The 13,649-nt window shown below is 34.5% G+C and overlaps 2 protein-coding genes across 2 annotated transcripts; one reads left to right on the forward strand and one right to left on the reverse strand.

The window, feature by feature from the left end:
- Positions 1–707: 707 nt before the first annotated feature.
- LOC114191009 (UDP-glucuronic acid decarboxylase 2-like) lies at positions 708–4,645 on the forward strand. Its single transcript, XM_085676117.1, has 7 exons — positions 708–1,494; positions 1,593–1,735; positions 2,360–2,439; positions 2,599–2,682; positions 2,782–2,856; positions 3,562–3,654; positions 4,130–4,645. The coding sequence occupies exons 1-7, from the start codon at positions 884–886 to the stop codon at positions 4,340–4,342; spliced, it is 1,299 nt and encodes a 432-aa protein (XP_085532243.1). The 5' UTR covers positions 708–883; the 3' UTR covers positions 4,343–4,645.
- A 6,948-nt stretch (positions 4,646–11,593) lies between these two features.
- Positions 11,594–12,961, reverse strand: LOC114191300 (caffeoylshikimate esterase-like). Its single transcript, XM_028080471.2, has 6 exons — positions 12,929–12,961; positions 12,686–12,832; positions 12,470–12,600; positions 12,248–12,388; positions 12,019–12,117; positions 11,594–11,929 (listed from the first exon to the last, which is right to left on the reverse strand). Exons 1-6 carry the CDS (start codon positions 12,951–12,953, stop codon positions 11,654–11,656), a joined length of 819 nt encoding a protein of 272 aa, XP_027936272.2. The 5' UTR covers positions 12,954–12,961; the 3' UTR covers positions 11,594–11,653.
- Positions 12,962–13,649: the final 688 nt, after the last annotated feature.

Consider the following 13,649-nt stretch of genomic DNA (forward strand, 5'->3'; position numbering starts at 1 on the left):
AAAACGAAGGGAAATCGTTGGAAGTGTTCTCACCAAAAAAAGTACTACAAATTGTAGTTTAAATAATAGTGTGTAACCAACTAGAAATGATGGTGATACATAACCCGCTAAGCGTCATTTACCCCCCACATATTGTTATCATAGTTAATTACATTTGCTTTTAAATTTCTATATTTTATATAAATGATTGAGGTAATTATGAGCGTATTTTTGGTTTTGGGGGACTAAATTATTATTTGTTTAAGTTGATTTGGGGGTGGTGAGGTGAGATGTGTTTTTAGTGACATCAGCGGTGGCGGCAGACAATTAACGTATGACTAAAGATGAAAAGATTATTTTGAGGATTTGACGCCAGTGGCATGCTTTCGTTGCAAATGGCAATTACCATTGAAAGCGAGGTAGCTATTGAGAGCAAAAAAAATCCCAATCCTGAATTAAAAGTTAGCACTAGCGTTCCCCATTTAGGGCATATTAATGGTTAAAAATCCCTTAATTGACAGCTTGGCCAGTTGTTGCCATTTTCATCACTCCAAACTTAATTTACCAAATTCTGAAAATCCCGGGACCCAAATCTTACCCAACCTTGACCACGCACCCAAGGGAGAGGAGGGTACTTCCGTCATTGCGCCCAAACCCTTTCCAACTTCAACGTACGCTCTTTAAATACCAAAAAACCCACCTTCTTCACCCACAATTGACTTCACCCGCATCTCATTCCCCTCCCGGCGACTCAGTCGCGGTGGTCTCTTTCCAACCCCAACTCGCTCCCTTCCACATTTCCGTTTCCATTTTCTCCTCAAACCCCGAAACAGAGACCCTCTCCTTCTTCTTTCTCTCGGATTAGAAGGAGCAGGTTTCAGAATTCATTCAGAACAAAGCAGGAATGGGCTCAGAACTGATTTTCAGAGGGCATGAGGCCCAGCCCGTCCACGACGCCTACTCGCCCAAGCCCAACAAGCCCTGGCTCTCCGTCACTCGCCCGATTCACTACATGCTCCGTGAGCAGCGACTCCTCTTTGTCCTCCTCGGCGTCGTCATCGCCACCGTCTTCTTCACACTCGTCCCCTCCTCTTCCAACTCCTCTCCCACCGTCCCCTATGACCCGCTCCCGATCTCCTACTTCGAGCGCGAGCGCGTGCTCGAGCCCAAGCTTCCGGCGTACCACCGCGTCGCGGCGGCGGTGCATTCGGTGGGGAAGGTGCCTCTGGGGATTAAACGGAAGGGACTCCGGATCGTCGTGACAGGTGGCGCGGGGTTCGTAGGATCGCACCTGGTGGATCGGTTGATTGCTCGAGGGGACAGTGTGATCGTGGTGGACAATTTCTTCACTGGGAGGAAGGAGAACGTGATGCACCACTTTGGGAACCCTAGATTCGAGCTCATCCGGCACGACGTCGTGGAGCCTCTGCTGCTGGAGGTGGATCAGATCTACCATCTCGCTTGCCCTGCTTCCCCTGTCCATTACAAGTTCAACCCCGTCAAGACTATCATATCCTTTTTTTATTTTATTTTATTTTTTGTTTTAGCATTTATGTTTTCAGGATCTGTCGATTGTTACGGGAAATTGGAGTCCTTAATTGTGTCTACAAGACCAATGTGGTGGGGACCTTGAACATGCTTGGGCTTGCTAAGAGAGTGGGTGCGAGGTTCTTGTTGACCAGTACCAGTGAGGTTTATGGAGATCCTCTGCAGCACCCTCAGAAGGAGACTTACTGGGGCAACGTCAATCCGATTGGTTAGTACCAGTAACAACATTCTTCTCTCACGTTCTACTCTTCTCCGGTCACCGCTATTCCTGGGCCTGGGTATCTAGGCCCGGGCCTTGTTTTTAGATTACAATTAGAATATGACATAATAGAATTAGAATTGTCAGAGATACGCCTTGCTCTTGCCGCACACTCCCTGTGGAATTTATTTTATGGGATTTCTTTTTCCTTAACTTACTTAGACACGTGGAACAGAGGTAAAGGACCACGTACTAAGAATTCCAGGGTCTCGCCATCGAGGAACCCGTTTTACTCGGGTCCACAAATGAAGGGTAGATATTTGTGTTGTTGTCGTGGTGGCGTAGATGGCCATTTTATTTCATTGTAGAGCAGAGGAGCGGTTAAACGTGAAAAGTAAAAACCCGGGTCGTAGAAAAGTGAAAGAAAATGGCGGGTAGTTGGCAGTGGAACTGTGGTAGTACTTGTAGGAACAATGGAAGGAGGAGGGAGGGGACCCCAACGCTCAATACTTTAATTAATTATTTTATTAATTTTGGTACTTAAAGAGGGGTAAAAAACAAGGGCTAGTTTACCGTTGTGAATTGTGATGGATGGTTTTATGATTTTTATGAGCGTGCTTTGACGTGTGACAGGTGTCCGGAGCTGTTACGACGAGGGTAAGCGTACGGCTGAGACGTTGACCATGGACTACCACCGAGGTGCCGGCGTCGAGGTCATTTTCTACCGACCAAACTAAACTTTTCCGTCTCTCATCATTTTTCGTTGCTATTTAATTCAGCTGTTGGGTTCAGTTCAACCTTACTTGATTTGATGGCCTTTTCAACTTGTGAAAATCAAACGGTGCTCCTATCTTACGTTTTTTTTTTTTCAGGTTAGAATTGCTAGAATCTTTAACACCTACGGGCCGCGAATGTGTTTAGATGATGGTCGTGTTGTCAGTAACTTCGTTGCTCAGGTTGGCCTTTTGTTTTTTTTTATTTGAATTTGAAAAAACAGGTTGTTTTCTTGGCTTTATTTGTGTAATAATTGTCTGTATTTCGTGATTTTAATGCAGGCACTAAGAAAGGAGCCTTTGACTGTTTATGGGGATGGGAAGCAGACAAGGAGTTTCCAGTATGTCTCTGATTTGGTAAGTGAATAATATCGTTCTTGCCACACGTACTACTACTTGCCACTGGCCTGCATTTTGTTTATGATGAATTATCATATATCTTCGTTCTTTAGCTGAGAATGTTTAACATATCCTCCTCTGCCCCAATCTGTATATTATGATGCTTGTTGCACAGGGTTGAATTTGGATTATTGGTAGCTTTGGTCATTTATTTGGTAGGAACTTTAAAATAACTTCTCCCCATGTGCATGCTGCAAATTTAACAGAAGCAATTCATGGATTTCTGAAAAGGTTCCTTTCCTTTAGTAAATGACAAGGTTCATCCGTTTGTTTGAATGACTCGTTCATTGTGCGTACTCGTGTGTGATGTTTTCCGTGGCTTATTTCGCTAAGAAGCATTTGCATGTGACTGCAAAAGAGTTGGAAGGCCCCGGTGGGCCAGCTCTTATTATTGCAGTTTACTCAATAAAAAAAATTCACAAACTCAACACTGAAAACAATGGAGTATAAAGCCTACATAAAGAAATAAATCTAAGTGAGAGTGTCGTTGTAGGCTGAATTCGCAGAGCTGTTAAATGACACGGGTACTGCAAATAATTAAATATTAATATTTTCGTCAATTACTTGGGTTATGATCTAGATCAGCATGCTGTGAGATTGTTGGTGTGCGTTCAGAATCTAGCTCAATATTTGTGTATTAATGTGATGTTTATGTTGGTATAGGTGGAGGGTCTAATCCGCCTCATGGAAGGAGAACACGTGGGACCTTTCAATCTTGGAAATCCGGGAGAATTTACCATGCTTGAACTTGCCAAGGTAAGTTGGGTTTTTCTTCAAGTATATTTTATAAGAGGGGTAAGCTTGAAACTTTCTTATTTTTAAAACTAGGAGAAACTGCTCAAAAGAAGGTGCAAAGATTAAGAAGGAAATAGAGTTGCTATTGTTGTGTGCATACTGATAAATCTGAAATGTTCATCCGAATAAGTTAAACCTCACTATACGGAAACACATACACGATTCTTGACACTGGATACCAGTTTCTCCACTTTTACTATTCTCATTTTCCAGAGCAAATACTATGCGGTGCAATTTAACCTGTGGCACGATTGTTTCCTAAATTCTAGATTTTTATTCATGTGGATGCATATGAACGAAATTAAAAGGCCGTATCGTATTGTTGTCGGTGGAGTGTATATAGCTTCAAGCTCAGAGCTTATAGACCCCATTAATTGAATGCATCGATATACTTGTCCTTTTTGTATTTTATAATTTTGTTGTTCTGGGGATTTAGGTGGTTCAAGAAACAATCGATCCTGAAGCGAGGATTGAGTACAGGCCCAACACAGAGGATGACCCGCACAAGAGAAAGCCTGATATAGGTAGGGCTAAGGAGCTACTTGGGTGGGAACCCAAGGTGGACCTGCACAAGGGTCTCCCACTAATGGTTTCTGACTTCCGGCTACGCATTTTTGGTGACCACAAGGAAGGTGCAACCGTAGCCTAATTCTTGGCATGAATATGTTACATCCATCTTAGAGTGAGAAAAGGAAAAAGATAATATAGTTTGGAGGATAACCCTGGTCCGCAAAGGTCCACTAGTCACACCATTGTATGAGCTCTTCTACTGTAATGTCCCTTCTATTGTTCTTCTCCTCCTCCGTCAATCTCTTTCAAGATTGACAATCACCCATGATTCCATTTTTCAATTTCCTGCCATCTATATTCTATTCTCTATTTTTTTTTTAATGTAATTGCTATCTGCTCTTCGTTACAGTTATAGTTATCTCAACATTTTATCTTTCACTACCATTTTACTCCAACTTCAATGCTTTCCCACTTTTTTGCAATTTCATCTCCTGCTACACTCAAGTTCAAATTGTTACAAGGTCATAACCGTTCGTTGTCTATGATTTCCTTCTATTATTTCCTTAGTAACAACGTGATGGTGTTAAATTACTATTATGGGCCCTACCAATGGATTACCCCTGGTGAAACTCTTCAATTATGTATGTTGGTATGAAATCTGTACATTTGATTTTTAGCACTCAAGTATTTTGCTACAATTTTTTTAACGATTTGAACCATCCGTTTGCTAATTACTCACTCGTATAATGCCTCACTTATTTCGGATTCTGAAACAGTATCTTTCTCTACGCTAACTGATCCAAATAATAATGCCGCTATCGATAACTGACGTAAGAATACGAATATTAATTATTGTGCCAGTGCGGTTTCAAAAAGATGCTTATGGACAGTATTAGGAGTATAAACCAGGGGTTCTTTAATTATATTTTAGTAATTTATGTTTAACTTCTGAAAAATATAGTTTGTTCAAACTGTGTTCATCTATTTAATCAAACTCGGCGCGTTTAGAAAAAAGAAGCTTGATTTGACTTATGAATTCATTTATAATTTATTTATTTTGGTAAAAAAAAAATCCAAGTTATTTTTCGACACTATCAATTATGTATGTTAACATAACATTATAATACTAGATAATAAATAGCAATCCCATGTTTTGGTTTAGACTAAATCATATCTAAGTGACAGTGACTTTGGGATTAGACTACTGTTGTTGATGAAACGATTTGGGGCATGTATTATTTTTATGGAAGGTCTAGTGTTGGTGATTAAACTATGTTGGGAGACGGTATTGATTGATGAGTTAGTGATGGGATGTCTTCATGAACTCAAAGTCTTTCACATATATCGTTACTACGTGATGATGCAATCATATACCATTTTTCATGGAATGCTTGTTGCTTATTATTATTATTATTATTATTACAATTATCATTGTTTTATTTAGATTGAAGTCTATCATTATAACTTTATTTTCGTAAAACTTATTCTTTTTACTTATGTGTACGCGACAATAGTTTTCATAACAGCAAATGACACGAGCGCATGAATGTCGGGAACTAGTATCTGCACTTTTGCAACGCTGAGAATTTTAAAAACTATAATATATTTATTAAACTAATTTGAAATTATAAAAGTGTAATTAAATTGAATATAAGTATTGTTTTACTAAATTAAATAATAATCTTGTAATTGTTTTTACGATGAAAGTGTTTTTAAGTTATTTATATATAATTTTGACAAGATGTATTGTATATAATTATTTTAAACAATATACTAAGATTGAGTTAATCAAAATTAAGAAATCAAATTCAATTTTAAATAATTTTAAATGAAATATTGATTAGACAATGTAGAAAACTATTAGATTCTCTAATAATAAAAATGCTGAACAATATAAAAATTGTTAAGTATATTCTTTAAAAATGCAAAGATTAGATGATATAAAGAGTGTGAAAAATAGATGAAATAAAGTTATAAATGATAGACCATGAATAATAGATTTTGTAAAAATATAAATGTTAAACGATACAAAAAATAATATAAATAATAAACGATTTAAAACTAAAAAGATAGAATAATGTAGAAAAGTATAAATAATAGACTTCGTAAATATGCATAGGTTATATGTCTCTTGAGTCATTCTTTTCACATTTTTTTTTTAATTTTGAAATTCAAATTTAAACATAATTATCATATTTTTATAGTTTTTTTGCGATTTTGAATTTTAAATTCAAACTTATTTATCGTATATTTTAAATTTCAAATTTAACATGTATCTTAATTTTAGAAAAAAAAATTAAAATTAAATTTAAAAGTTTTAAGAATTATAATTTTTAGTTTGTAATAGTTAGTGCTTTAGAAATTAGAATCTACTTTGCTAGCTTCATGACATTTTGTTTCCTCCGATTGATTATTAATTTTGTTTATTAAATTAAATATTATACCGTTAGAATGTAAAAATTAAAATATTGATGAAAATAAGACCTTCAGAAATTAGATTTGTACTAATTAAAAGAGTAAAGCAATAATTAGCAATTAAAAATAAAAAATCTAGAAAGTACATAAAGATATGTTGTTATTACATCCTTAAAATACAACAATATTAAAAAAAATTGGTTCATTTGGAATTTAATTTTATTTAATGACTTCTACACAATTCAAATATATTTTCTACATATTAACATTCTCATCTAATTGATGGAATTAAAAGGAATGAAATGAACACGCATATGAATTGTAGGAACCCAAATATTCCAGCTTCTTGATCTCTCTTCTCTCTGCCACCCACACCACAGAAAAACACCTTGCACTTCACAGCACCCCTTCTCCCTCTTCTTTTCCTCTGCCTTCTCTCTATCAAAAGAGGATTTCTGAATCACTATTTCACTGTTTCAGAACCTAAACCTGAGGCCAATTCAGGATCTCTCCTCTCAGCTTCAACTCATCATTTTCCTCCATGTAAGTCACTCCCAACCCTTACATTCTAGTTCAATTCGAAATCTGTAAACCTCTTTTTGCGGTTGGGAATCTCTTCTCATATATGAACCTGTATCTCCAGCTCACTAAGTGGTACAGCTGAAGCTCTTGGGTGGGAGGATCTTAGCTAATTAGAAGGATTTATATATAGAGGTAAGGGAGGCTAACCAATCTTCTTAATTCAAATAGGAAATCGGTAGATGAGTTTGAATTGCATGTTTGATTGATGAACTGGTGTTTGAATTGCATGATTTGATGATTAATTGTTTGTGTTTGAGAAAAACTGGCTCACCGCATGAAGGAACAGGCTCGTGACCTGGTATTTTCGCCTAGGTGAGTGACGCTCGCCTGAGCGAAAACACCAGGAAACACATCTATGTTCCTGCGCGAAGTCTCGCCTAGGTGAGCTGGGGTCGCCTGAGCGAGATAACGATCTCGTCTGGGCGAACCAACCTAGCTTGAGCGAGAGTCCGCCCAGGTTTTCTCTTTTTGCCACTGTTAGTGTCTCGCCTAGGCGAGACTGACTCGCCTAAGCGAGATAACCTCTCGCCTAGGCGACACTGACTCGCTTGAGCGAGATAACCTCTCGCCTAGGCTAGACTTTTTAGCCTGAGCGAGAGCTACTGCACTAGTAGTGTTCCAAATCTGTTTGCTTGGGTAAAAACATATGTTTTAATGCATCTCTGTGCGAATTAGGCCCTGTATGGTTGGAATGCTACCATTGAAGTATTGAATGATTTAATTGGATGAATTTAAGTTATGAGAAGATGAGATTAAAATGGAATTTCAAGGGGAAATCCATGTGGAAATTGTAGTGTGTGTAAGGATGTAAGGAATCTAAAATGGTTGGTATCCTGAAACTCCAATAATCATTCAAGCTCAGATAGAGTAGAATGGATTATGTCGTGAGGAGTAGCAGGAGGTCCTCGTCGTCGGACTTGATCAAGTCTTAGACGTGGAGGGGACTTACCCTGGGAACGTCGGGTGAATACTCCATGTGTCCAGACTCTGCAGAGTCTAGGAACCGTTACAGGTGCAAGCCACCAAGAGCTCCAACGTCACTTACACGATCCGGATATCGAGTCTATAGATTAGGATTGAACTTTATGCTATAAATGACATCTCTAATTGCAAAGTGTATTGATATTATTTCCTTCAGTTAGCTTACCCTTTTCGTTCGTGTTGTTTGCTTTTGCATATTATTCCCTTTTGCAATGATCACCTATGTTTGGTGGGAGCAGAGCAGAAACCAGATGGAGATGCCCCCTCTTGAGTAAGAGTTGGAGCCTGACAAGGAGTACCACTATAGTTTAGACTTCGACTGTATATTTTGAGGTTTTGGGTGTAGTTTAGCATCCTTGCTACCTACTCTTACCTTGTGTTTACGTGTTTATAGGTGTAGAAGTATGGAGGACTGTACTAGATACATATACTATGTGTGTATGACTGTTACCCTACTACCTACTATGTTTTATCATGATATAATGTTTTGTTTGATAGTATGAAAAAGCTATTAAATGGGATGTTACATGAATAAATGACAAAATAAATATTCAATAAAAATAAATTAATAATCAATAATAAAATAATCTATAACAATAATAAAAACACTTTTCAAATACGTGATAAATTTAGTTTTAATAATTTAATATTTTTTGCTAATAAATGAATGAAATGATTAAATAAAAAATAAACAACTAAATAAATAAATAGTAAAATAAGTTATAAATTATAGCTAACGTAAACAATGCCAGCAAAGGAGAGTACCATAACACAAATTATGATAAAACGGAGTGATTCATGAAAACATCATATTGTTATTTCTTCCATGCCTTTTAGTTTATTCACAAAGCAAAAGTGTTTTCATCATTTTTCAATCTGGGTTCCATTCTTGGTAGGTAGACTTCCCAGATTAATTGTATGAGGACTTTGCATTTGACACACTTTTTTTTTTCTATGAAGGATTATACATTTGAGTGAAAGAGAGATGAGATATGAATGAACTTCTGGAAGTTGAAAACGATAACAACTCACCAAAATTAAAAAAAATGTAGAAACAGTAAATAAAATTAATAATGTAAAAAGAAAAGAAGAAAAAAAAACTTCAGTTTCCAATAAATCCAAACACAAATCCAAATATCATAACGACAAAAGTTTTAATAAAATATGGTTATATATTTTTTTTTTCAAATAATAATAATATTATTAATAGTAACAATATTTATAGCTAATTATTAACTAATTATTAAAAATAATTAATGATATTAATGTTTATCGTTAGTTATTAACTAATTATTAACAGTAAATAATATTACTAATTCATGGTATTAATAATAGTAATTAATAATGTTATTAATGTTAACTAATTATTTAATAAAATTAATAATCAGAGAAAAATGTTTAAATAATTTTAAATGTTGACTAAAAGTATAATATTGTAATTATAATAGTATTCATAATTATATTTAATTAGGAAAACAATTTGGAAATCTATTGATTGCATAAGTAATGTTTGGAAATATGATATTTATATCTTTTTTAGATAGTGGATGACAGTAAGGTTATTTATGAGTAGTATTTTTGTAAATTCAGAAAAGTAGGAAAGACAATTTAGGAAATTGTGTAGTATAGATGTAAAATGACCAAATAACAAAAAATATGTACACGTGTCAAAATTTTAAGTAGGAATAAATTGATATTATTCACAATACTTTGTTTTCTTATATTTCTAGTAGATAATATATAAATTAATACTAGTAGTATTAATAATTGAAAAAATTGACTATATATATATTTAATAAAATTTGTGAAATTTATTCCAAAATTTAATTGTTTGAATTGATTTCTCTATCTTTGTTTTCTTATATATATTTCCACTTTGAATTGTTTGTTGTACACCATTTTAAAAAGAAAAATAATAGTTTAACAAAGTTTTTTTAATAAATTTTGACAAACTATCTATTTAAGTAAAATAATATTACTTTATTACTTTATTTTGACTAAAACATAAAAATTTATTTTAGTTAATTCTATTTGTTAAACTTTGTCAAATTTGTAAAAAAAAAGTGTCAACAAATATTTTTTCGAAAAGAAAAAGGTGATCAACATGATCTTGTATTCCAAGAATTATAATTCTTAGCATTAGGTCTTTCAACATTTCAGTATTTTTCGATTCATTCAATGTTTTTCTTGAAGAAATCATCAATAATTTTAGAATAAATTAAGATAGCACTTTGAAAAACGTCTTTTCCTTGAAAGTCGAAGATGAAATAAAGACTGTGGTATAGTAGTTCTTTTACCTATCATGGTTAAATTTTCATTGAAGACAATGCTCATTAAGACATTTTATCATTTCATTACCCTATAAACTAATCTAAAGCCATTTTCCCCTAGTTTGTTGTCAGTTGCAGAAGTAATTATAGACAACTCAAACATGGTAACTTCAATCTTTCATGTAATGTAGTAAGGAATAAAGAAGTTGAATTATAGAGTATGTTGTCTTCTGTACTCTTTTTATGTTAATTTGCCTCACCCAAATCTAGAATAAATAAATAAATAAAAACTAGTTTGAACACCTTTTTTTTTTCTTTTGCAGCTATTGATAATAGAACTCACTTGTTAATAACCAGTACATGAATCTCTCGAATTTTTACCTATATGAGGCCTTTCAGTTGCCAAACATTGTGTTTCTTAACCACCATTTGGAAGTAAAAGTTCTGCAGACAAATGGATAGTTGTTGTTTCCCTTCTCTCTAGCATTTGCAACATATGTAGCATGCCATTGCAAATTTATTGCTTCAAACATATAATATTATATTAAAAAGTTATTGTTTCTATTGACACCAAACTAGGTTCTTTATGCATATGAGCTCAGATACCACTTGTTAGATTTTTTAAGGAGGGGGTTTACTGGAAAGAACAAACACTAATAAAATTTAAGTCTATAGACAATGAGTTTTTGTGTCTTTATTCTTATATAGTGCTCCACTTTCTCATTTCTAACCAATGTGGTACTTAGACTCACACTTAGATTCTTAACACTTTCATCCTCATCCTACCATTTGCTTCTTCAATTAGATTCAATATTTTCACACAGTGAAATATACAATTAACTATAACAAGGAAATTAGGAAGCATTCTCAAAATAATTTTCTTTGGAAGTTTTTTCTTTTTCTTCTTATGTATGTTATTGATTTCAAATTATTATTTAGTACATATTTTCTTAGGTTTTCAAGAAATAGTACCTCAAAATCATTTTGCAATTTAAAAAAAAAATAAAAACAGAATTAATAACATGATGAAAAGAGCCCTAAGTCAAAATATGACGAGTTTCCAGCAACCATACCATGAAACATTTTTTCTTTTGCTTTTGAATTACTCCAAGATAAAAATAAGAAGCTAAAAAAATGGTGTAATACCAATTAGTTAAATGAAAAGAAAAATAAATTACAAAAGTTGGAGTGTAATTTTTGTTTTATTTTGAATTTTCATGCCAGCAATTGGGTTGATCGTTACAGTTAGTGGTATCAATTGTTGGTCTAGTAGAGCGGTGATCCAACCAAGCTATGATGTCTCTAAAGACAAGTGCAATGTTTTCATCACTCTCTCCCGTTGCTACGCCATGACACATTCCCATATACATTCTAATGGTTTTGTCTTTGCTACTAGCTTTCTCATATAATGCTATGCTTATTTCTGGGTCTGTAACTTTATCTTTCTCTCCTTGTAACACTAAAAATGGAATTGTTACCTGCCAAAAACCTTAAACAATAAGTCCCAAAAAACACATTATTTTCTTCTTAACCCAAAACTAACACATGATTACAAATTTTACTTCACCTCATCTAGACTATCTTCAAGGCTCATGCTAGTTCTTATCATTTCCATTGCTGTTTTCAGTCTCGGCTTGTCTTGATATATCAACTTGTTATTTCTTATCTGCAACCATTATCAACAATTAGCTATTGCACTTTAAACTACAAAATGGACCGTACATTTTTAAGTTGAAAATTCCATTGATAGATAAAGGACTTTAAGGTATTGCATCAAACACTGAACAAATCCTCACCGCTTCTCTTTTGGCACGATCCTTGAAGGCAGTGGAAATGATATTCTTTGTGGGGACTATTTTCCACTTTGGTATGATATCTTCAAATTTGGTCAATACATTCACAACAATAGGAAATGGCTTCACTAGTTTGTCTGATATCTGATACATTTGAAAACTTTGTGTTAAGCTTCTCTCACATTAGTTTTGGTGGTGAATAATAAACGTTAGTTTTGCATATACCTTGCACATAGGTGCAACAAGAATAGCACCATCCCAAAATGAAGGATCCCTTCTATGAAGCAATAAGCACACTGAGCCTCCCATTGAATCCCCATACAAGAACCTAGGTTTTCCTTTGAATTCTGGGAGCTCTAAAACAACCAAAGAACATATATAAGAAGTTTGAAAATGTGTTATATGGTTATAAAAGACGAGAATGAGAGAATGAAAACTGACCCCCAATTATCTTGAAAAAGTCTTCACAATCATCAACAATGTTGTCAAACTTAGTTATAAGACAACGAACACCTGCAGAACGTCCATGTCCTTCATAGTCAACACCAAACACTGCATATCCAGCACTGGCTAACGTTTCAGCAACCCCTGCATGCATCAACCAACCAATAATAAATGATACAAGGATCTATATCATATATCACCAATGTCACAATAGTAAATCATGAGAGGAACACGTTTTACCTCTCATGAATCTGCTACACTCCATGGCATAGCCTGCAACAAATAATTAAAAGAATAACGCAAAGTTAAACAATGACCCCATCATAAAATCACAAGGTTAAACACAGGTTTATATGAGAAATTGCACCATGACAAAGGAAAACAAGTGCTTTCGGTGAAGAAAAAGGCAACCATCTACAGGTGAAGAGTTGCAATCCCCTTGTGTTTCTGATGTATACCTATAACATATACAATTCTAACAATCAATAAAAACAATGAGATGAATGAAAGAAAAAGAACTGAGTATTCAAAGAGACAGGTTCAGAACTTCAAAATATTTGAACTTGGTATCCATGGAAGAAGGATGATGGTAATGTGGTGGGTGTTATAGAAATAAATTATAAAATCACAACTTTTACAATATTTATACTTGTTTAAATATTGTCCCTCAAGTATGATGAGTGGGGTGGTCATGGAAGTCTTATATTGAAAACATGAATGAAGTGTTGCCAGAAGCATGGCCACCGTTATGTGATATGCGCTTAAGGTTAGTTGGAGATAGATCAGAAGGATTAGGCTTAGTCTTGTCCCAATAACAAACACACACGACGGGTGATGTCTTTTGTTGTATAAGATTTTCCAAGGTTGCGTTATCTATTTTGAGTTTAAGGAAAAACTATAAAATTCAATTAGTTGGATAATGGATTCATTTTGTATTTGTATAAAGTGTTACGTAAATATC

The sequence above is a fragment of the Vigna unguiculata genome, chromosome 7 (genome assembly GCF_037176805.1).
Source record: "Vigna unguiculata cultivar grain cowpea cultivar isolate G323 ecotype 2 chromosome 7, ASM3717680v1, whole genome shotgun sequence".
Lineage (NCBI taxonomy): Eukaryota > Viridiplantae > Streptophyta > Magnoliopsida > Fabales > Fabaceae > Vigna > Vigna unguiculata.